Below are 24,606 nucleotides of genomic sequence, written 5' to 3' on the forward strand. Positions count from 1 at the left end.
TTTACTAAAATATTTCTTTTATTTGAATAAGGTCATTGACATTTCCTGAATTCCAGCTAGCATCAAGTAACAATCAGAAAAGCAAAACAAAAACAAACAAAAAAACTTCACAAAATGTTAGTTGAAATTGATAGTCGATAGAAAACCCTTTTAAAATTGAACATCATAAAAGAAATACCTTAAAAAGGGCAACATACAGATTTAAAAAGTTGCAAGAGCTGATCTCACCCTAAATCTTACAAATAACAAAATTCCCAAGGACTATTTGTTCATCGCCTTTCTCCAACCAGCATGTGGGCCCTGCGAGGGAATCGGACCCCAGCAACCAATCAGTTCTTTACAAAGACTGATTCTCTGCAGCAGCAGGTAAGCGACCCCTTATTCGAGTCTTTCCCATTTTCCTCAAGTTATCAACAGATGCAGCTGTCTGATAAAAGGCGTTGACAATCAGGAAGACCACAGCTTCAGCAGGCAGGCTTCACGATGGGCACGCTTAAGCTTTGCCATGAGCCAAAGACGATTCTACAGGTTTTGAGGTCATCACTGAAGCGCCAACCTCAGAGGTCAGCTAACAACCGGTTAGTGTAGTTGCTGATGAACAAAGAGTCTTAGCAAAACAAACACTAACAAGCACAGAAGAACCAGCAGAGCTGCCCATCTCAAAGACAGTGAAAATGTGCGTAGCTCAGCTTTGAGCCAACAAAACAAACACCCATCACAGCCCTTCTCCTACTCCTCATTTTAGTGGTGCTCAACTGTCAGTGTGCTACGTCTGTGGTGTCTATGGAATGGAATGGACACTCTGAAGCCCCACCTGAGTTGTGACACAGCTGGACTGGAATGGGGCCTTGGAATCTGTATTCCTAAGAAGCATTCCATGAACTGAATGGCTGGTCCATGGGCCATACTCTGAAGAACACTGAAGTGCCTTAAAAAAGTGATCAAACACTGGTTTATTGTTTGTGACTTCAGGTGAAGTTTTAAGCTAAATAAAGCATTCAAATAATTATAATGCAAACAGCATATTACACAAGCTTATCAGCATTACATAATTGCAACTTCTTTTAAAAGTGGCATCATAAAATTACATTAAAGTTTTAAAATAAATTTTGTTTTAATCCAAGGCACCTGTAAAATACTTGCTGGTGTGAGAAGTGAATTATTCCAGTTACACAGAACACTACAGAAATGGAGCAACTCTGGCAGTGATAGTGTCCCACAGAGCAGGGTTGTGTTCAGGAGATTCCGACTTAATGATTCTGAGGAAAACACAGACAGACAGATAGACTGTGTGGACGACCTTGCAGAGTGATTTTGAAGCAATTAACAAGTAAGAAGATTCCTGCTCCTGCTCCAATGGCTAGCTGCAATCACATTAGGAAGGATCAGTGTACTTCCCTTCGGACTTCAACCTCCAAAATGTACCCTGCCCAGATCTGGATCCCCTTAACGTCCAGGCACATATGACTGTGAGCTTTGCAATACTGGCTCTGGCAGCCTTTTATCTCAAGAAGATTTGCCAATGCCTGCAATTTGACATTTTCCTGGAGGATTTTTTAATAAGTAAGTTCTGGGAGATGACACTTGTGGAACATGAGTTTCCAAATGTGAACTCTAGAGGAGAGAGTGAGGAGCACTTTATGCTGCTGAGTCTCGTGCAGGCACTGAGTGCACTGTGAGAATTTCTGGGATCTGGGGTGATGAATGGCAGCATAAAGTGCAAGGGGAGCCTGCACACGTGGTGCCAGTTAGGTAGCGCCACAGCACACAGCTCTTCAAAAGTCTTCACACAGGCTAGGTTGCTAGCCCAATCTGCAAATGACAGTTGAGAGAAAACTCACGAAGGCTTACAACAATTTAGCTGCGTATCTTATTAAACAGTGTTGTTCTGGATCCCATAGCAAACGAGACCATTACTTTAATAAGAGGTAAACTGTCTTGAAGCCAGCGAAAGTCTAGCCCAGCTGTGAAAAGAAAGAAAGGTCACAGGTGGTTTCTCAAATACCTCCAACTGTGGCTGTATCAACTCTTGCCAGCCTAATGTTCCTGGTTAATTCACTAACGGATGCTTCACAACATCCTGATTTCCAGCGTTTAAAGGAGAAACAGGTAAGTATTTACGTTACAAATTTGCTCTCAAATCGCTCAAAGCTCTTCTGCCATAGCCCCCTGAAGTCACAAGCCAGAGTAATGTAAACCAGAATGTCCTGGTGCTTCCTGTGACTTTAAATAGCTGGAGACATGCTAGCAGAGCCACACTACATGTTCAACAAAATGGAAGAAATGAATTCCACAAGTTACAAGTCTAAAAATTATTTCTGTGATACTGAATTGACATTCTTGAAACAAAGATATTCAAGACAATGGCCATCATGAATGAATACACCACCAGGCAAAATACCCATTAAAAACCATCGTCATAGAACTGTCCTCACCTAAATGACGTAGGCAAAAAGCAGTTCTTCACTTTCCACCAAAATTTCCTTTCAAAGTGAAATACACATTGAAAGAAGAGGGGACACTGGGTAGTGGTGGCGCATGCCTTTAATCCCAGCAATCGGGAGGTAGAGGCAGGCGGATCTCTGTGAGTTCAAGGCCAGCCTGGGCTACAGAGTGAGTTCCAGGAAAGGCTCCAAAGCTATACAGAGAAACCTTGTCTCCAAAAAAAAAAGAGCGGGAAACATTTCATTAAATGCTCTGATGCCCGGCATCTCCTTTAAAGCTCCCAGACAAATCACTGATCCCAGAGGGAGCTGTGTTGGGACCAAAGGACTCTAGAACCCATTCTTGTGTTAGGGAATTCTCACATTTAAAAACAATTTTGGTTATAAGACTCACATGAACAGGGTGCTCTTGTTTAGATCTCATATTCTGGGAAGAAAGGCAAGTGTGTTTATATAAACAGAGAGACCTCCAGAGGCAGGGAGGTCAATGCCCACAGCCAGCAGCGGCCTCTGTTTAATGTCTTGCTTGCCATTAGTCTGTTCAGTGGTTGCACTCTGCCTACCAGAAACTCACTAAATTTAAAGACATGTGTACTATGAACAAAATGTGGTTGTCTTTAAGATTTATTTTTACTGAAAAATGAATGTTTTCAAGAGTTATTTTATACAAAATTTAATAACTTAGACTATGAAGCAATTTAAATACTAAATCCCCTCAGAAGACAACATTTGCACATACATACATGATGTACATATAGGAAAATGAAGGTCAAAAGAATTTTTTGGCGGCTGCTTCTTGCTGAGTCCTAAAAAAGAAAAGAAAAACCAACAGATGATCTATATACTTAACTTGGGAAAGGAATGGGATTGTTTAAATTAAACTATCAATGCCCTCTGAAGTAGAAAATAATACTGAGATAAACACACTCTAAACACGCACACCCAAGAGACTAGTAAATAAGTTCGCTTTGAGGTGAACTGCCCATGAGTGAAAGCTGCACTAGGTCCTATTGAATTCCACAAATAGTTAATCCAAAACCATGCGGGGTCAAATGCCATCAGGAGACTTACCTGTACATGATATAGCCAATGAACAACACTGTCTGCACCACCACAAATATCACGAAGTGGATCGTGGATAGACATGATGGAAATGGGGGCAGTTCTGGGCATTTGGGTTTTTCATTAGCTGGCTGCAAAGCAAAGAACCTGTATTGTAATTAGTCAAATTAATGGCCTAGAAAGACATAAATACAAAATTGTATAGAACTCAGTCTGTTAAATAAAGAAGTATTTTCATACTCCTTCCCCTAAGTATCTTCTACCTATTTAACTTTTCTATCTTGTAAAAATTCTTTTTCTTTTAAAGAGCAGCTGACATAAGAAGGTTCCCCGTCATGCCAACTTGGTGCCACCCCTACCCCCTTCAGTACAAATGATGGTTTCAGTGCCCTTCAAGGTTCTAGAGAACAGGCTTCCCACAGCCTCCTACTGCCCTGGCTGCTTCCACTTCCCAATTTCTGTACTGACATAATAACAGTGCTGTGGGATGTTCTGTATGGCAAATGTGTTGCTCTGATTGGTTAGGGAATAAAACACTGATTGGCTAGCAGTCAGGCAGGAGGAAGTATAGGCGGGACAAGGAGGAGAAGAATTCTGGGAAGTGGAAGGCAGAGAGAGACACTGCCAGCTGCCACCATGACAAGCAGCATGTGAAGATGCCGGTAAGCCACGAGCCACGTGGCAAGGTATAGATTTATAGAAATGGATTAGTTTAAGATATAAGAACAGTTAGCAAGAAGCCTGCCACGGTCATACAGTTTGTAAGCAATATAAGTCTCTGTGTTTACTTGGTCGGGTCTGAGCGGCTGTGGGACTGGTGGGTGATAGAGATTTGTCCTGACTGTGGGCCAGGCAGGAAAACTCTAGCTACATAACAGCACAGACTTCATGCTCAGTAATGTTCCAGTTTATGCGATAAATTATATGACTATCAACAGACTACTTCAACAGAATTGTTTCCTTTCACATACTTTGCAATCTCACAACACCAAACCTGACTGACTTCTGAAAACTGTCCACCTTCTGTCTCCAGAAGGCAGGATATCTTAAGGGGCTAAGTAAACATCAGGGACAAAGAAGTCACCCAGACATAGTGGCTTCTAGGATTAGTTCTCAATCGGCTGCATCTATGAGGCATAGTTTTTAGGACATACCCACCCATAGCACCAAGTTGGCCACTGCGACACAGAGGGAAAATACCTTCAAATAAAACTAAAATACAGTGATTTGGATGAAAAGCCAGGGCCAATAAGAAAACTATTAAGCAAGATTTGCAAAAATGATTCAAGGCATGAACAGAGAAATGGTTAAGAAAGGGAGTGTCAAAATATAATGGAAACAAGATTGGAAATTGAAGACTAAAGTGTTTTCCCTCTACTGATGACCTTGAGAAAGACATGCTAATGTTATTATTGCTGACATAAATATAACGCATTTCAAGGGGTTGGGTCTCCTGCTTCTTTTAAGCTTGATTAGGACCAACTACATTACAAATGTGTGCTGCACAAGGCTACTAGCCAGGCAAGGAAAGCACTCAACACGATCTTATTTAACTCTACCTCGTTTCAGAAAAGCTAACTGATGTGACATAATAACAAAACAGCAAGAAAAGTTCAGGCCAGAACCTTGGGAGAAAATATGCCAAAGAAATATGCTTTTTAAAAACACAGACTTCAAGAATATTCAAGATCAAGGCAGCTAAAATCCCAGTACTAATGGGGGCGGGGCTAATGAAGTCTTACCCCAGCTTAACTCCTAGTGGCTACTGATGGCTGTTGGGGGAGGAATGTGGCCCCTGATGCACTGCCAATGCACCAGTGGGTGGCCCTCATTGGGGGATGGGGTGAGTAGGGAATGGGTTGATCAAAACACCTTATATCCTACAGCCTTCCCTCCTCATCCCATCCTTTGTCTCACTGGCTAACAACTTAGCTTCTCTCTCCCTGGAAACGCACTGACCATGCCCACCAGGGAATCAGGAAGGTGATTTTTACTCTCCTTCTAGCCCTCCAATTCAAATCCCCCGGAGTCTCATTCCCGCATTGTAGCAGAGCACCAGCAGGGGTCTAGTCTTCCCTCTCTTCCTCCATTCACTGCAGACCCCAGAGATCCTCTTAGCAAACCTAGCTTTCCTCCCTCCTGCCAACCTCTCAGTCCCCAGCTCTTCTAGCCCATCCCCATTCCTGCATGTCAACTCCTAACACCTAGAAACAAGTCTACCGAGGACACCCAGTGGCCACACCTGCCAGGGATCCAGAAGCACTCCTTAGCTGACAATGTACTGCCACTGTACACTCCTATGATCCAGAGAGAGCAACAGAAACCAAGGACCAGAAAACTCACCCAACAAAGACAACACCTAGAATCATAATCATCCCAAACCCAGATGCCTAGACACCAGAATAAAAACACATTAACAGACAGGAAAGTATGTCTCCACTAAGCTGGCAACCCTACTAAAGTACCTAAGAAATGCAATATAGGCCAGGCGGTGGTGGCACACGGCTTTAATCCCAGCACTCAGGAGGCAGAGCCAGGAGGATCTTTGTGAGTTCGAGGCCGGCCTGGTCTACAGAGCGAGATCCAGGAAAGGCGCAAAGCTACACAGAGAAATCCTGTCTTGAAAAACCAAAGAAAAAAAAAGAAATGCAATATAGCTGAAGCATAAGACAAGGACTTCAAAACAGCTATTAGGAATTTGTTTGCAGTCCTTAAAGAGGATATGAATAAATCCATTAATGAAATCTGTGAAAACATAATCAGGGAATGAAATGACATGATTAACCAAAACAATATGGTATCTCATAAGATGCAGAAAAGGCCTCTGACAAAATGCAACACCCTTTGTGATAAAAGTCCCAACATGTCTAAGATACAAGAGACACACCTCAACATAATAAAGGCAGTTTCCAGCAAGCCTACAGCCAACATCAACTTAAATGTAGAGAAACTCAAAGCATTTCCACTAAAATCAGGAAAAAGAGAAGGTTGTCCACTCTCTCCACATCTATTCAACATAGTACTTGAAGTCTGAGCTAGAGCAATAAGAGAGCTGAAGGAGATCAAGGGGATATAAAATTAGAATGAAAGAAGTCAAAGTATCTTTATTTGTAGATGATACCATAGTTGTGGTTTGAATGAAAATGGCCCCCACAGGCCTATAGGAATGGTACTATTGGGAGGTGTGGCCTTGTTGGAGGAAGTGTGTCACTGGGGGCGGGCTTTGAGGGTTTAGAAGCTCAAGCCAGGCCCCTTGTCACATTCTCTTCCTGTTGCCTGTAGATCTAGGTGTAGACCTCTCAGCTACCTCTTCAGGACCATGGCTGCCTGCACGCCACCATGCTTCCCACTATGAGGATAATGGATTAAATCTCTGAAGTATAAGCCAGCCCCAATTAAATGTTTGCTTTATAAGACTTGCTGTAGTCATGGTGTCTCTTCACAGCAATAAAACCCTAACTACGCCAGAAATATACACAATGACCCTAAAAACTCCACCAGGAAGCTTCTACAGCTGATATACACTCTCAGCAAAGTAACAGGATATAAAATTAACACACACGAAAATCAATAACCTTCTGATTATTACAAATGACAGACTGAGAAAGACATCAGAGAAACAATACTTATCACAATAGCCTCAAAAAAAAAATCTTAGTGTAGCCAAGCAAGTAAAAGACTTGCATCATACAAAATTTAAGACACTGAAGAAACAAACCAAAGAAGATATCAGACAATGGAAGGATCCCCTACACTCATGAAACAGTAGGATTAATAGAGTAAAAATGGCTATCCTACCAAAAGCAATCTACAGATTCAATGTAATTCTTCACAGATCTGGAAAGGACAATTTTCAGCTTCATATGGAAACACAAAAAACCCAGGATAGTTACATTTCTGAATGATAAAAGAACTGTTGGAGTTTTACCATTCCTAACCTCAAATTGTGCAACAGAATCATAGTAATAAAAACTGCATGATATTTGCATAAAAACAGATACATTGATCAAGGGAATAGAATTGATAGCCCAGATACAAATCTACAAACGTACAAATACCTGACTTTTTTTTTTAAAGAAGCCAGAAATACACACTGGAAAAAAAAAAAAAAAAAGACAGCATTTTCAACAAATGGTACTGGTCAAACTGGGTGTCCACATGTAGACAAATTCAAGTATATCCATATTTATCACCTTGCACAAAACTTAACTCCAAATGGATCAAAGACCTCAATGTAAGGCCATATACAACATATCTGATAGAAGAGATAGTGAGGAATAATCTTGAACTCATTGGCACAGGAAAAGACATCTTAACAAAACACCAATAGCACAGGAACTAACAATAACAATAATAATAATAACTGGACCTCATTGTGGTGGTTTGAAAAAAAATGGCCCACATAGGTTCATAGGGAGTAGCACTATTAGGATGTATGGCCTTGTTGGAGTAGGTAGTGCCTTGTGGGAAGAAGTGTGTCATTGGGGGTGAGCTCTGAGGTCTCAGAAGCTCAAGCCAGGCCTAGTGGCTCGCTGTCTCTTCCTACTGCTTGCAGATCAAGATGTAGAACTCTTAGCTACCTCTCTAGCACCATGTCTGCCTGCATGCCATCATGCTTCCTGCCATGACAATAATGGACTAAATAAACCTCTGAATTGTAAGCCAGTTCCAATTAAATGTTTTCCTTTATAAGACTTGCCGTGGTCATGGTGTCTCTTCACAGCAATATAAACCCTAACTAAGATACCTTATGAAACTGAAAAGCTTCTGTATGGCAAAGGACACCATCATTCAAACAAAGCGACAGCCTACAGAATGAAAAAAGATTTTTTTACCAACTACACATCCAATAGAGGGCTAACATCTAAAATACATAAAGAACTAAAAAATACCTGGACATCACAAATAGAAATAACCTAATTAAAAAATGGAGTACAGATCTAAACAGTGAGTTCTCAAAAGAGGAAACTCAAATGGCTGAGAAACACTTCAAAAAACATGAAACATCCTTTTTTTATCATGGAAATACTTTGAGATTTCACCTTATACCAATCGGAATGGCCAAGATCAATAAAACAAATGACAGCTTATGCCGGCAAGGCTGTGGAACAAGAGGAGCACTCATCCATTGCTTGTGGAAGTGCAAACTTGTACAACCACTATGGAAATTAGAATGGTGGTTCCTCAGGAAGCTGGGAATAGATATACTTCAAGATCCAGGTACACCACTCTTGGGCATCTACCCAAGGGACTCTACATCCTATGGCAGAGACACTTTCTCAACCACGTTTCTCAACACTTTCTCAACTGCTCTCTTCACAGTGTCCAGCAACTGCAAACCAACTAGAAGCCTGTCAATGTATGGAGTCGAGGGAGGAAAAGTGAGGAGGGACAGCTAAATCTAAGGGCCACTGAAGGGTTGTATGGAAACTGTGACAGTGGCAGCTTCCTAAAATAGATAGAAATACAAAGGTGATCTACGTGTGCTCGCCAAATGATTGGGGAGAGAGAGCTCCAGCTGGACATATCTTGTTACCAAATAAAGCATCTTGGAGGAGTTGGGGATGGGAAACTATAATCAGACTACATAGTACTTAAAAAACAAAAACAAAACTAGTTTCAATTAAAAAAAGTAAGAAAAAGACCCACCTCATATCCATGTAAAAATTCTCAAACAAGATAAAAAAACATGGATTATAGAGGATATTAAAATGGGAATACAAATATTTTCATTGCCTGGTGCTCAATAAGTAATGACAAGAGCAGACACAGGCTTCTACTTTCTCCCTAGGAAACCCAAATCCAAGGTTTTTGGAGCCCATGGGCAGCTAGGAAAGAATGCGAGCATAGTTTAAAACCCCGACGCAGAGGAGCCCGTTACCCCGCTGCGCTGCACCAGGCCGTCGATGTCTCTCTTCACAACATGCAGGTGCTCCTTGATGTCCATGAAGTGCTGCGTTGTCTCATAGACGCCTGCTGAGCCAGGGTGCTGGATGCCACTGACCATCCGGACCGTTTCACTCATGGAATTCCTGGAACACAAAATCCCTTTGAAACACAGGGTTTGGGTTTGGGTTTGGGTTTGCAGCTATAAATTTCAAATGGTTACCCCCTTTTAAGTTCAACACGTCAGATCATTAGAAAAACAAATACCAAACTGGCAGGCAGGCAGACATAGCAGCACATGCCCATCATCTCCATACTTGGAGATTGAGGCCAGACGACTCGGAGCTACACAGTGAGACCCTGCCTGAAAAGAGGGACACGAGGGGAGGGGGAGGGAGAGGAAATGAAAAGGGGAGAAAGAACCCTAGGAAGGAAATATCTATTTTGAAGAGTGAAGCTGGACCTGATGCCATCTCAGCTCCCAGGAGAGGATCTGTGAGTCCTGCTTGATTCTGTAACATGAGGTAGGTCTGGATGGTCTACACAAACACTGCGAGGTGAGGATGCCTGCTTTGTTCACCTGGAACCTTAAAGGACTGATCTCCAGAGGGACAGGAAACTTACTGAAGGTCAGCACAGGGCTCTCTACCCATGTAGTACCCTCTAGTAGAAATTCTAGACACCAAGGCTTGGGTGAGCTTCCCACACTATTTAGGGAACTACCCCTGACTTATGGGGCATCATGTCTGGATAAAGCTATCATAAACTAAGTGAAAAGCACAGTTAATACACCTAGCACATAGAACACTTTGGCTCAGCACACAGCATAGCAGAGTTTTGCTTGTTGACCCTCACAACTGAGTGTCTGACTGAGATTTGAGATTAGACACCACTGCCTGCTGTTGCCATATCAGACCAATAACCATACCACAGCGCAGGAAAAGATCAAGTTCAAAATCTGCAGTACCGTTTTTAATGCATGCTTATCACCTTGAAATCATGGTAAAGTAAAAACTTGTAATTCAAGCCCTGTGTGCACTGGGAGGGGCAGAGGGAGTTTCCGGGTGTTCCTGCACTCTACTCACATGCCACTGTTCTTTGATGACTGTTTCTTTTTGGGGGTGGGGGGGAATTCAAGACAGGGTTTCTCTGTGTAGCTGTGGAGCCTGTCCTGGAACTCGCTCTGTAGACCAGGCTGGCCTTGAACTCACAGAGATCCGCCTGGCTCTGCCTCCTAAATGCTGGGATTAAAGGCGTGCGCCACCACCACCCGGCTGACTGTGTTTCTTTTTGTTGTAACAAACCATGACCAGATTCACAGCAGCTTTCTGAATTCTCTGAGTACTTCTGGCAAGTCAGGGAATCTGTTGGTCTTAGGGACTCCTGACACAAATGCACTGTGCCTCTATTTCCCTGTGTTCCTATCAGATGGCCCTCAGGTACACGCCCAGAACGTCAACAGGAAGCCAGCCAACAACCAGCACTGTCCAGTCAAGTAGGAAGGAATGTGTGACAGTCTCCTGACCCTGTGCACCGTTCTTCCATACTGACTTTAGGACACATTCTCCATGCAAGACATGACTGCATTGCTCAGACTTAAGGCCGCAGAGCTGCCACTGAACCTGAGATGTGAGTGACAGCATGGCAGGAGAAATGATAAGCACACTAATAATGGAAGACATAGAACAGACTCACATGAAAATAAGGAGCTTGAGAGATGGCTCTGCTTAAGAGCACTAGCTGCTCTTCCAAAGGGCCTGAGTTTCAATCCTAGCACCCACATGATGGCTCACAACCATCTCTAACTGCAGTTGCATGGGATCCAACACCATCTTCTGGCCTCTGAAGGTACTGTAATGCACATGGTATAGACATACATATAGGTAAAACCACCCATATACTTAAATACATAAGTCTTTTAAAAACTGTATCAAAATAAAAAAATACTATTGTAGCTGGAGAGTTTTCTCTCCAGCTCCCGCCAACCCCACCAGTCCCGGAGCCCACTTATAAAATAAACACACAGACTCTTATATTATTTAAACTGTTTGGCCTAATGGCTCAGGCTTCTAGCTATCTAGTTCTTCTGTCTTAAATTAACCCATTTTTATTAATCTATGTTATACAATAGACTTCTAAAGGAAAGCTATTCCTTTAGCTAAACTATTTGAACAGGGCAAGTATTCACTTGGGAATTGTGAGCCAACAACAAAAATGTTTCTTAAATGCTAAGGAGCAAAATACAGATTTCCTCTTCTCAGCGGAGTCCTTTCAGTCCTTATCTCCTGTTTAACCTCATCCTGTAGGGTTGTTCAGCTCTTAAAAACTCACTTTGACACTCTCCTGTCGAGGGTTGTACTGGGTGGGAACACTGAAGCATTAGCCTATGAAAACACACACCAGCTGTGGTCTCTGTCTCAGACCCTGAGAAGGTTGGCTATCTGTGTAAGTCAGCCATCTTCATTAGAGACGTATCAGTCGGGCGTCTATGCAGTCTGACGTAGGGCAGAAGATGGAATCAGAAGGAAGTTCTGGAGCAAGTGTGCCTGTTTCCACAGTAAATGTCCTTCTACCCCAGTATGTCTCACGAAGTTAAGACAGTTCACTCCACACTCCCATAATTTCCAAAGACAGGCACACACCTGGTTTCAAGTTGCTACAGCAAACCTCTTTGTTTTTAAAGACACTAATACTGAAGCATTCTCCCCCTTTTTTCAACTTATCATGATTTTTAAAATCTAGATGTTTGCAGCTTGCATACATATTCTTTTATTTCTAACCCGGCCCCAGGATGCACAGCTTGCCCTCCTTTGGGACACGGGAGGGCAGGCACACGAGCTCCTATAGGACAGGGAGGGCAGGCACACGAGCTCCTATAGGACAGGGAGGGCAGGCACACGAGCTCCTTTAGGACAGGGAGGGCAGGCACACGTGCTCCTCTAGGACAGGGAGGGCAGGCACACGAGCTCCTCTAGGACAGGGAGGGCAGGCACACGAGCTCCTCCAGGACAGGGAGGGCAGGCACACGAGCTCCTTTAGGACAGGGAGGGCAGGCACACGTGCTCCTCTAGGACAGGGAGGGCAGGCACACGAGCTCCTCCAGGACAGGGAGGACAGGCACACGTGCTCCTCTAGGGCAGGGAGGACAGGCACACGAGCTCCTTTAGGACAGGGAGGGCAGGCACACGAGCTCCTTTAGGACAGGGAGGGCAGGCACACGAGCTCCTCCAGGACAGGGAGGGCAAGTACACGAGCTCCTTTAGGACAGGGAGGGCAGGCACACGAGCTCCTTTAGGACAGGGAGGGCAGGCACACGAGCTCCTCCAGGACAGGGAGGGCAGGCACACGAGCTCCTTTAGGACACGAACACTCAAACATGACTGCTGTCTACTTACTTCATCTCATTCACTTGTCTCAAAATCTCATGCTGGGTCTTCACAACTGTATCCAGTTCCTGCTGAGAGACCTGGAGGGAGACAAGATGAAGCAGCTTAGCATGCACTGGTCACGCTGACTCTCCTCTGGCTGGAGCACTGGCTTGGAAAGCTCACCTGCCCAGGCTGCCTCACGGCCCCCGCTCCTCTCTTAGAGATCTCTTCTGTCAGGGAAGAGACGTATCTCCTCTGTTCATCAAGGATCATATCCAGTTGCCTGTTAAGTTGCTTGATTTCCAGATGAATACGATTCTGTCCTTCAAAGACCTGTCTTAGCTCACGATCTCCTATGGTCTCGAATATGTCATCCGCTGAAAAGTCATCACAAATTACAGTCATCACAATCCTCTACAGATCTGGAGCTTTGAAATATGTCAGCCAAGTGCTGACATATGCCAGAACAGAGGTATAAACTTCCAAACAGTTCAGTCATGACTAAATTACTATTTTGGTAATTCCTAAATTACTATTACAAACTACTATCTGAACTTTTTCACTTAAAATAAATTTCTGTTTTATATATATTGTATAATTTTACTCAGGAGAACTAATCTGGAGTAACAGAAATCAGAACAGTGACAGGCTATGTGGAGAGTGGTTTACGGAATCAGAGAACTTTCTGGGGTGAAAAAAAATATTCCATGCAGTGACGCTTAGGGAGGCACCCATACTTGTCAACAGCCAACTGTATCTACACACCTTCTACAAACAACTTCAGGGAATGGTAACAAATGACACGTTTGTCATATACTGGTCACTGAGAACTATACGTTACAAAGCGTTCGAATGCTAAGACACAGGCCTCATTAAGCAAGTCTCTATCACTCAAGCTGATGGGAACAGACAGACATAAAACAGCAGACACCAAGCAGTCGTCTGCTGGCCTTCACTCTGTTCCATTGTTGAAATTGTAACAACATATAAGGTCTCAATTTCTCTGGCTTAAACTAGCATTTAAAAGATTTCTGCCACTGAAGTCCGGGATCCTTGGTAGCAAGGAAAGGTGCTGGGGAAGAGGGCGTCCTTTTCTTCAATTAAGGCCACTACTGGACTAGCTGGAAAGAAGGGGTTCAGAGGGAAAGCAAAGTAACAGAGGGAAACGGGGTGATACAATTCCAATACACTGTATAAGTGCCTAACACTGTCCAAACTTCTCAATAAAGGCCACTGTGTAACACTGGAAGGAGAGGGAGATCCTGGATGGTTTTATTCAGCACCTACCCAGGAGGGCAGTGCTGTATTGTTTTTCATTTGTTTAGTTGAGAGAACACAGCAGTGAAGTGTCAACGCCACCCTCACCAAGAGCCAACACAGTGGCTCATGGTCCCTCACACAGCTATGGGGAGCTTTATTCACACCTCACAAGCCACTCTCCGACCCTGCAGGACTCAGGACGTGCTTTCCCACCGTTCCAGCAGCTCCTGAGTGTGCTGAGACAGCAGAGGTGAGGCAGATAGGAGAGACCCAGGTGTCCTCGCAAAACCACCCCAGCTACAACTTACCCGGCTGCCCCTGGAGGTCAGGGTGGTCTTTCTGGAATTCCTCCTTCTTCTTGTCCAGTTCTTGTTGGAAGTGCTCAAACTCCTCTTGATACTTCTCCTTTTCTTTTTCTGAAATGTCTTTTTCTGGTGTCGGCTTTTTCAGAGGAAGAATAGGTCGTAAGGAAGGGACTTGTGAGACATGTTGGCGCCTGTCCTTCTTCTCAAGCTCACCCCTCCATCACTGGCTTGAAGCTTTTACTTGAAGCCTTTACTCAAACTACAGCTAATCTGTTCTGGTTTTAATAATAACACCCTAAATCACAGTCACCACAACCATTTAGTGAACATTCACTATAAGCACACGTGTCTCACTTAACCCTGACAAAATCAAGAGGTGGCCACTGAACAACATCAACAACATGCTCCAGAGGTTCAGGAACTTATACAAGACCAGACGGCAGTGACTGAAACAAGACCCAGACTGACGTCAGTCTTCTCACAACCACAGCTTGGGTAACACCACTGAAAACTGGAAATTAACTATTGGATAAAGGTATACTCACTGGCTCTTTTCCAGGCTCAGTTAACTGGAAAGTCAGGAAAGAAAGAACATCGTGGTCATCTACAAATTTAAAAAAGGTTCAAGAAATGCTGTAAGCAGTTGTTTCGTGGTTGTGAATTTACCTGGTAGGTATTTCTTATTCATCAAAGACTGACTTCAGAACTACTCTAGACCCTTGACCCCCAGTCAGCACGTGCCGCACTGCTGACTGGAGCGAAGTGAGTGAACGGTAGGTGTCTGACAGGTGAAGGGTCCTCCTATGCTTTCCTACAGTCTCCTGCACGGAGGAAGTCCTGTTCCAAGTGCACAAAACGCTGTCCACCTCTTTCCAGTGCCTTTCCTTTGGTTCACACCAGCTCTGGCTTTTCTCAACTGGATGAGAATGATACTTCTATCTGATCTAAACCATGTAAGGTCAGATTAATATCAAATTGTTTGAGCTAACGGCAGGAACTAAGGAGACGGGACCTCACAGCAGTGAACTGCCGTGCCCATCCTGGCTGGCCGCATCCATGGTGTGGAGTGATTTATTTCAAGTGTGCAGCATCCTCCTTCTGCCTCTCTGGGGGATCTGAAGAGGTAGCCAGATAAACAGAACATGATGCACTAAAGACTGGCTAACTGGAGGACAGGGCATGTGCTCAACAGTCAGAAATCACAAGTCCAGACCAGGACTTTCTGGGGGAGACTGTGAGACCTTGAGAAACTGCCTTCATCTGGATTTGGCAACACCTGAAAAAAATGGGGATATAGACCTCCTCCCTCTTTGCTTGGGTTATATAGAACAATCTGTAGCTTTAGAAGTATTTAAAATGGTAATGTGTCATATGAGTACAAAGCAGTATTGATGTGGAGGAACTTCATTTATCAACATACATGGAAAATAATAGCAATTATTTTCATTTAAAGTTTGCCCCCAAATAATATGTCCTTGGTTTCCAAAGCCATTTGAATATGATACAGTAACTTTTAAGAGTCCTAAAACACTTAGGAATTAACTTTTTATATCCTCAACTTTAAATATGTCCCCTTCACTACAAAATGTGCCTAAATGAATGGTATAATTTACATCCATGCAGCTCCAACACAGCCAGAGACTGGTAGAATGGGCCATGGGAAGGCTCCAAAGAGATTTGAGCGTAATGAAATCGAGTCTATATACCTGTGGGAGCCCACAATGGTTTTCTAGTGAGATCTGAGCTTGCTTTACACAGCAGGACTGCATTAGGGGATAGCCTGACCATGTGCATGGTCACCAGGTATTTGGGATGGTCTGCACTTGGCTGTGCTGGGAGCAGTCCTTTGCTCTACCCCTTGGCATTCCTTTAAAAGCCTTTTAGTAGAGCCAGAAGGGGCTGGTGGGTTTTGACCCAGGCCCTCCTGAGCTATCCTGTTTCTAACTCTCTCTCTCTCCTCTATATTTCTATCTACATATTCCTCACTTCTCCCTGCTTGAGTATATTGGTCATAAAATTGGGGGCTGGTCCCCCACATATACCCTAAACATACTATTATTACCACTAAGAATTATTCACAAGTTTTCAATATGAAAAGAAGGTAAGATTTACCGGCAAGACCTCCTGTTGCAGCAGATATCCCAAAATGCCCTTGGGTGGGAATAATCATATTTTCCACTTTGGCACAAAATTCATAATCATTTTTATCTGGTGTAAAGCCATTATTGATCATGACCTAGGAAGACATATGACAGCTGTAGATTCTTATGACACATTTAAAAATAAATTTTAGCATTTTGTGATTAATAATATTCACTCTTGCTTCCTTCTATTGTTATAATTCTTTTTGTATATGGATATTGTGTGTGTTTGTGTATGCATGCTTGCATGTGTGTGATTATATGGAGACCTGAAATTGACTCTGGGTATCGTCCTCAATCAATTTCCCCTTTATTTATTGAGGCAGGATCCCTAAATTGATCCCAGAGCTCAGTGATTCTCTAGACCAGCTAGCCATCTTGCCCTGCCTCTTGAGTGCTGGGATTCCAGGTGGCCACATTTTCTTAGCTTTTACATAGGTTGGGATCTGAGCTCTGGCTCTCAGGCTTGCATGGTGAGTTCTTTATCCACTGAGCCATCTCCTCAGTCCTACAAAGGTAATTTGAAATAAACTCATCCACTAACCATCATTACCCAGTAAGATCATTCACTTAAATTTTTTACCCATTATTTGTCAAAGGCTCAAAAAGAGAAAATGTTGATAGTTGAACAATCTTTCTACAGTGAAGTAAGTTCCTCTCTTACAAAGCCTTAGGGAGCCATGATCATTGTGAATAGATCATACAGCAGGAATACAAATGCTCTGCATTATCCGAGCTTAGCATAGGTGACAGACAGTATTGCTCATCTCTCTCTACCTTCCTTTTGGCATCTATCACCTCAGGTCAGGTAGCAAGCGGAGCCCTGCAGATAATAAGATGGAGCTGGTTCAAACCACAGTTCTGTTCAAGTTACTTAAAATCTCCCACATTCAATGTCTCCACATTGCAAATGGAGAGATGTAGCTCACAGAGCGGTTTGAAAAGCTGCATTTAAAGTACAAAGCACCGGGCGCGGTGCTTTAAGGGTCAAGGAGCCTCTATCATCTCACCTTTAGTTCCCATCACATCACTGTAAGGCTTACTCTGGGGCCTAAGTCACTTGGTAAAACTGCAAATACCACCATTTCCCTTCCTGCTGAGAACATCAACTCTCTTAAAACTTTCTCACAGGATGGCTACTGCCAGCCTTTCCACCTCACTTCTGAGATGTTCTCTGTCTTCACACTACAGCAAACGACTTGCTCTCTCAAATGTTCAGTTCTTCAAGGCCCTGTCTGCTTTCTGTGGCTGGAACATACACACATACCCTATTCCTGCTCTGAGGTGCATCTCAATTAAACCCCTTGCAGACCTTCCCCAGGGTCATTTCTCAGGGTCCAGGTTCCAAGCTCACAATTCCTTACCACTGGGTCATAGCCCTTGCCACACAGCACAGGGATGCTACGTGTTTCCTCTACGGTCTACAAGCTCTTCAGGGAGAATGGCCTTTGTCTTACCCATATTTCTACCCTGAAGACTTGGAAATGTGCTTATGGTATCTTCGAGCCGGGGCTTAAACCCCCTCTAACCAAACAGAAGCGTACTGGCAAAGCTGCACCACGGGAAGTCACACACACCAGATGACACACTTACTTCTGTTCTCAGGGCTATGCATAGAGATGCGTGGACACCCATGTTTAAGTACATTAACTTCCGTCAAGAATTCTGAAGACAAGTCACGCTAGAGCACTGCTTATGTGGCTTCTGTCACTTACTGTCAGTGTTCTCTGGTAATAGGTGATCTTTGCCCGGACAGGGTAGGGTTTATTACGAAAGTCCCTCTGACAACTTGCTAAGGCTTGAGTGGCACCATCACTGGAGTGAGAGAGAGAAGGAAAAAAAGGCTTTTTAGTATTTAAGATTCAAAGATTTAAAAATATCAAGTTCCAGCGAAGCTTATGACGGCCTGTGTCAGTCAGAAGACAGAGAAGCCTTTCCTGTCAGAACTCTGGGGACACTGGAAGGGAAGCCCAGTGCCACTGGGCGCTGAAGGGAGGGAGGATATGCTATTAGGAGACGAAGACAGCATCCAAATCATTCAGGGGGACTTCACTGTTTACTTTATGTTTTGTGGTATTGAGACTTGGACCTAGAGTCTTACACTTCCAGGCAAGTGCTCTCCTCCTGAGTTCCATCCCTAGGCCCTTGTGGAGTTTATAAAGATCCAAGTCTGTCAACTCCATTCAAGCCAACTGAAGTCGAATCTCAAGGAAGCGGCCTAGACACTTCTGTTTAAAACCAGTCCGCCAGGGACTGTAAAAAACTGCCAGCACCACAGTCACCAAGGAGGGAAAGAGCAGAGCCAGGCGTGGATAAGCAATCTTCCTACACCCCTAGACTGTAATGCCAACAGTCTTAAAGAGACATTAATGGTGAAAACAGTGGCACAGACTTGGCACTCATTAGTTTGGTGAAAGCTAAATTTATTTTATTGTATTTTTTTGGTTTTTCGAGACAGGGTTTCTCCGTGTAGTTTTGGTGCCTGTCCTGGATCTCACTCTGTAGACCAGGCCTCAAACTCACAGAGATCCGCCTGCCTCTGCCTCCCGTGTGCACCATCACTGCCCGGCCTAAATTTATTTTTGAAAGCTCTCTTTCAATAAACATGGAAAGTGTGGCTCACAGAAAGAACTTCAAGACACAAAAGTAGACTTTTCCACTGAGTTACAATATAACAGCTCAAGAAAAAAAATCTTATTTCATTTGGAAAGTGTTGAGATTTATTTCATGAAGTTTCCAAAGAAAAGTTGAAATAAGAAATAATGCAAAACACACTTACTTTTGATGGTCATAATTAATTTGTCCATTGTTGCCTATAACTACTATAGCAGGATTATTTTTCTAAAAGTAAAGAGAATATATTTATTTAGTATCTTTCATAGAAAATGTTATCATTCTTCATTTGCTATGAAATCTCTTACTGCTAAGATTCTAGGGAGCTTAAATTTTTAAAATAGTAAAATTTTAAAATAGTATGGCCTAAGCTTTCAATGCATCATTAAAATGTCTTTAAATTGCTAGCAGTAACCTCTGAAAATCAGTAACAACTAGCCAAAAGGAAGACCATCAGTCTTAAAGCTTCCAAGCTACAAACTAATGTTTTGGCATGTAAGTACACTTTGTTTTTAAGACATCAATAGAAAAATGGCCTGACCAAAAAGCAATTAACAAGAAGCTGAGTGTGAGGGCCAGTCATGCCTAGCACCCGAACACTGCCATGGCTTCCTCAACACTATTGGTTTCACTGCCCACATCTAAAGACTCATGCTGATGTTTTCATCGTTACTAAGCACACACAGGGTGTGAATCACCAACAGGTTTTCAGAGCTAGGTCTCCATCATGACCGCAAATTAGTATGCAGAAAAATCATGTCTGCAAAGCTTTGGCTGCAAGATTCTCTGCCACCAAGACTAATGACCATGCTCAGACATCAACCAAGATCTTTATTAGTAAATTTAAGGTGTCAAGTAAGCTACCTTCTTACAGCCTAACTCTGCTTAAAAACAACAACAACAGCAGCAACAACAAAACCATTAAAATGCAAAATGGCTAACAGTTTTAACAATAAATATACCTTTCCATCATTGTCAAAGGAATCAAAAAATACTCCAACACCATTCCACATATCAGCTGATCCAAACACAGGTCCATCTAAGCCTGGATTTTCTGTATACCAAATTGCCTGGAAATACACAGAGGGAAGAGTTAGGGGCCAGTGGCTTATGCAACTAACTATACTCATCCAAGCAACAGAAATGATCGTACTAGGCCATCAGCTCCAATTCGACCTCTTCCGGTCACTCGAAACGTCACTTCCACCTCCCAGTTCTCGAAGGCTGCTTTTGCTTTTGTCCACACCGAACCTCTTTGGCTTTTTAATGATGGTGCTATTCGAATTTGATCTGAACTTGGAATAGCATCTATGGTAGAAATCAGAAAAGAAAAGCTTTAAGTTATAATTATGCAGAATTCAATGCATTACCACTGACCTGCTACATAGAGCTAGAGATCACATTTTACGTTCTTATCATACAGAAGAATTTTGTTAGAGATCGCTTCATGCTCCAGCTATGTCTCTGAAATGTTAAAGAGGTAGCATCTCTTTTGTGTTTTGAACAGAGAACTGCACCTGCAAGCCTACACCCACATATTACATATTAAAAGTCCCAGAGATCAAGGAAGAGATCAAGACTTCAAACTTTTGCTTGTATATTATGGTTTCCAGTTTTGTGTTTTTATGTTTTGTTTTGTTTTGTTTTTTTGTATGTTTTTGTGCCGTTTTTCTGGGTTTTTTGTGTGTGTGTTTTTTTTTAAAAAAAATTCCGTTTTTTTTTTTTTTTATTTATCTGTTTTCTAAAGAGAGAGAAGGCATAGAATTGGATGGGTAAAGAGGATGTGGGGAGGGGAAAAGGTGATCAGAATACATTGTATTATTGTATGAACTTTTCTTTTTTTTGGTTTTTCAAGACAGGGTTTCTCTGTGTAACTCTGGTGCCTGTCCTGTAACTAACTCTGTAGACCAGGCTGGCCTCGAACTCATAGAGATCCGCCTGGCTCTGTCTCCCAAGTGCTGGGATAAAGGCGTGTGCCACCACCACCTGGCTTATTGTATGAACTTTTGATTTTCATAATCTATTTTTAATAAAAACTCCCCCAAATTTGCCCCATATTAAAAGTCTGCGTTTTACCAGTTACATATTACAAACTCTATATATACAGTAATAATGTTACAAAAAAAAAAAACCACATTATTAGAACCAACCACTAGGAATCAAGTTCAGCAGTGACTTTGAACAAATCATTTCTGTGTTCTATTAGATTCATCATACATGTTCATCTGTAAAAAAAGGGGCCAGGCTGGACAGCTTCTCTAAACTCTCCAAAATCAGATGCAAAATATCCTGCATATATACATTTTCCCAGGAAGAGGGCCAACTAAATTTTAATTTAGTAAGCAATTCTTTAAGTCTGGTTTTCTCTCAGAGAAAACAAGTGATTCTCAAAAGAGTAGCTGGCCTAAGTCCCAATCCAGCCACTTACGACTGTTGGATCTTCAGCAGGTCATTGGTACGCACTGAGTATGGACCAGTGTATATATAGGTACTGCACAGGGATATTGCTGGCTCAGTTTCAAACCATCACAGCAAAGCAAGGCACACAATTTTTGGGGTTTTCCAGTGCATCTAAAAATTACATTTATACTATATACTGTGTGTAACAGTATCATATCTAAAATAACAATGAGCAGGCTTTAATTTTAAAATACATTGAAGAGTTGGCACATAGATCAATGAAAAGTACTTGTCTTATCACTCACAGGCCTGGTGTTGGACTCCCAGGACCTCAGAGACAAAAAAACAAAACCAACAATGTCATTGATCGAAACTGCTAATGATCATCTCGTGAGGCTGGAAAAGCAGAACTAACAGACTTCTGAACAAACTTTCAGTCCGTAAAAAAAAATCACAGTCTCTGTAAAATTCAATAAACTGAGACACCATAAAACAAAGTATGTTTATGAGTCCTTCAATCCTCTTACTATTGGCAGATTATTAAGATGCCTAAAAGGCCTAAATTTGAACAATTCTAACATATTCTCTTAGCTTGTAACCATTCTGACATTTATGCTAAGAAACAGAACAGCAGTAATACCACCACTTTATAGGGAGGAAAAGAAAGCTGAGATACTTTAGTGTACTCACTGGTTCAAATACTCAAAGGGTGAGGTAGAACATTATGGAAAAAGCCCTGGACAGAGAAACAGAAGACTTTGTCGTCTGCAGATCTTGTTCCATCAATACAGGAGACGCCTGGCTGCCTACTACAGCTCAAAAAGGTGAGAGCTTTGAGAGTTATCATCAGTTACAGATCACTATCATTTCTTGCCCTTATGAACCTAAGGATATGTACTGACAGTACAAAAGGACATAAGAGTTATAAAAGAGAAATACCACCTATGTGATCCTAATTAGGGCTGATGTAATGGGTGTGTATAAACTAAATCCTAAGTTTCTCCCTTTTTTTTTGTTTGTTTGTTTCAAGTGATAGATTGCAAGGATAAATGAAAAGGGAGAAAAATGAACAACAGCATCAATAGAAGAGTAAGATTAAAAATTACAGTAACCATGAGAGGAGGGGATTTCCATGCCACCCACACCAGTGAGTGTCTAAGTCAGTAGACAACCCAGTCATGACTAAAACAGCAGAATACTTTAGCCACACATTTGCACTGGGGCAAATTAGACACACACTCTATTTTCAGCCCAAACTGAAGTTAAACTCAGCCAAGGATGACCTTGAACTTCTGAACTTACCTCCACCTCCCAGTGTAATCAGTACTAGGATTACAAGTGTGAACCACTACATCCGGTTTATGGGGTGCTAGGGATTGAACCCAGGGCTTGACGCATGCTGGGCAAGTATCCTACCAACCGAGCTACAACTCCAGCCCTCTATCCTGACCTCTTTCACAGTAGAAGACTGTATGTGGCTTCGTGAAAGAGAATGAAGATAACTAATTTCAGTAGTTGATTAACATTCTGAATTTGCTGATGCCTGACTGTGATGGGAAAGACAGAGAACAGCTGACAGGCCAAATGGAGAGGTGCAGACGAACCCACCATCATTTCCAAAAGAAAACCAGAAATGGAAGATCTGAAAACCTGTGCTTGATATCATGTCCACCATCTTTGTACATTCAGAGCAATGCCATCTTGATAACACGAGCCCAGAAGGCTTATAATAAATGAACTGAGTAACAGCATAATTGCAATGTTTCAACTACATAATGACTCGGTCATTAAGTCCAATGAAATTTACACCTGATAACTGCGCATTAATTTGAGGAAAATGGCCCTTCCGGGAAGTGTGCTTTCTATTTAGCAATTACTTCCTAGAAATGAAGCATTTTGTTTCAGTCACTGGACAATCCCCAATGACACATAAAAGCTTTCTATAAACGATCCCTTAATTGCACACAAAAATAGAAGGTATTTACTACTTGCTTTAGTGGCTGTATCTGACAGTCTCTGAAGAGCTTATGGGATGACAAGTGCTACTGATATTCTTTGCTCAGCAGTGACACATCAGCACTCCAAAGTGTAGATACATTTTCACCAACCAGTGCAGTGCTCAGTCACAGTCCTGTCGTCTGTGTCAGAGTGCACAAAACTTGAAGCAGAGAAGATATGACCGACTGTTCTTAGTCCCAAGTTCAGAAACAATCAATACGAAAAGTCTATCTCCTGTACTAGCTAGAGACACTAATAAAAGTTCATAGTATAAATACCAGAGACTACGCACGCCGTCAACTGAGAGGCAAATCTATGGTGAATCTGAACATTTTAAGAGCGACATCCGAAGACCTAAAAAAATCACTCTAAGACTCTATGCAATCTTGGAGCATTCGGGAAATTGGGTACAAACCTAACTAACCATTAACTGCTAACTCCCTAAAACAAGCAAGCAGAAGGAGGCTGCTGGAACTGGTCTCAATTGCCATGGCCAGGCAAAGTGTACCCTTGAGACGTGGCATTAGGGTATAATGTAACGCGACACCCAGAAACTGGCTTGAGCGCAAAGGAACTGCAGAAAGTAACAAAACACCTCCGAATCAAACAAAGTACTGATGAGATTAAGAAAGGGAAGATTGGGAAGTGGGTGGACAAGCTGGGTGAGAAGATTCGGGAACCTGAACTGCTAAGGGCACCTGGAGTAGGGGCTGCGTGGAGTGGGGGAGTCCTGCCCTAGCGCATGTGGCGTGCAGGACTGGAGCTGACCCTCGGCCCTGCAGGGCATTGGAAAGATGGACCAAAGAGACGGAAAGCAAGGAAGGAACCCGGCCCCCGGCCCAGCCCCGGCTTACTCCCCGCGTGGGCCCAGAAGGGCACGGTCCCATCGCTCTGCACCAGATGCGGCCCCTTAAAGCTGTATTTGTACTCGAAGCGGCGGTGCGGTAACTCGGCTGGGCTGCCCGCGGCGCCGGGGGCCGCAGCGTCGCCTCCCATGCCATCGCTCCCGACGAATCGGCTGAAAGACAGCAGCAGGGCGCAAATGAACGGCCGCGCTCCAGCCCTGGGACCCTTCCGTCTGGACCCCGCCATCTTGGATTCTGGGACGCAGAGGCCGGCGGGAGAGGGA

The 24,606-nt window shown here is 43.0% G+C and overlaps 1 protein-coding gene across 2 annotated transcripts; it reads right to left on the reverse strand.

Moving 5' to 3' along the window:
• Lman1 (lectin, mannose binding 1) lies at positions 1-24,606 on the reverse strand. Of its 2 annotated transcripts, XM_052742359.1 has the most exons (14): positions 24,332-24,606; positions 20,233-20,387; positions 20,042-20,149; positions 19,246-19,307; positions 18,182-18,281; positions 16,438-16,561; positions 14,871-14,929; positions 14,329-14,461; positions 12,944-13,137; positions 12,788-12,858; positions 9,388-9,538; positions 3,516-3,637; positions 3,188-3,250; positions 1-1,964 (listed from the first exon to the last, which is right to left on the reverse strand). In XM_052742359.1, exons 1-13 carry the CDS (start codon positions 24,567-24,569, stop codon positions 3,214-3,216), a joined length of 1,554 nt encoding a protein of 517 aa, XP_052598319.1. In that variant the 5' UTR covers positions 24,570-24,606; the 3' UTR covers positions 1-1,964; positions 3,188-3,213. The 2 variants fall into 2 exon arrangements, with proteins under 2 accessions (XP_052598319.1, XP_052598318.1); XM_052742358.1 differs by having other exon boundaries at positions 1-3,250.

This window comes from Peromyscus californicus, unplaced genomic scaffold (genome assembly GCF_007827085.1).
Source record: "Peromyscus californicus insignis strain IS unplaced genomic scaffold, ASM782708v3 Scaffold_17__1_contigs__length_78620276, whole genome shotgun sequence".
NCBI lineage: Eukaryota > Metazoa > Chordata > Mammalia > Rodentia > Cricetidae > Peromyscus > Peromyscus californicus.

Excerpts from the sequence above, each read along its gene's own strand:
- Lman1 (XM_052742359.1), bottom strand. The coding sequence starts at position 24,569 with ATGGCGGGGTCCAGACGGAAGGGTCCCAGGGCTGGAGCGCGGCCGTTC. Across the intron at positions 20,388-24,331 it reads CTTCTGGGCCCACGCGGGGA|ATGCTATTCCAAGTTCAGAT; the intron begins GTAAGCCGGGGC and ends TTTCTACCATAG. Across the intron at positions 19,308-20,041 it reads CCTTTGACAATGATGGAAAG|AAAAATAATCCTGCTATAGT; the intron begins GTATATTTATTG and ends CTTTACTTTTAG.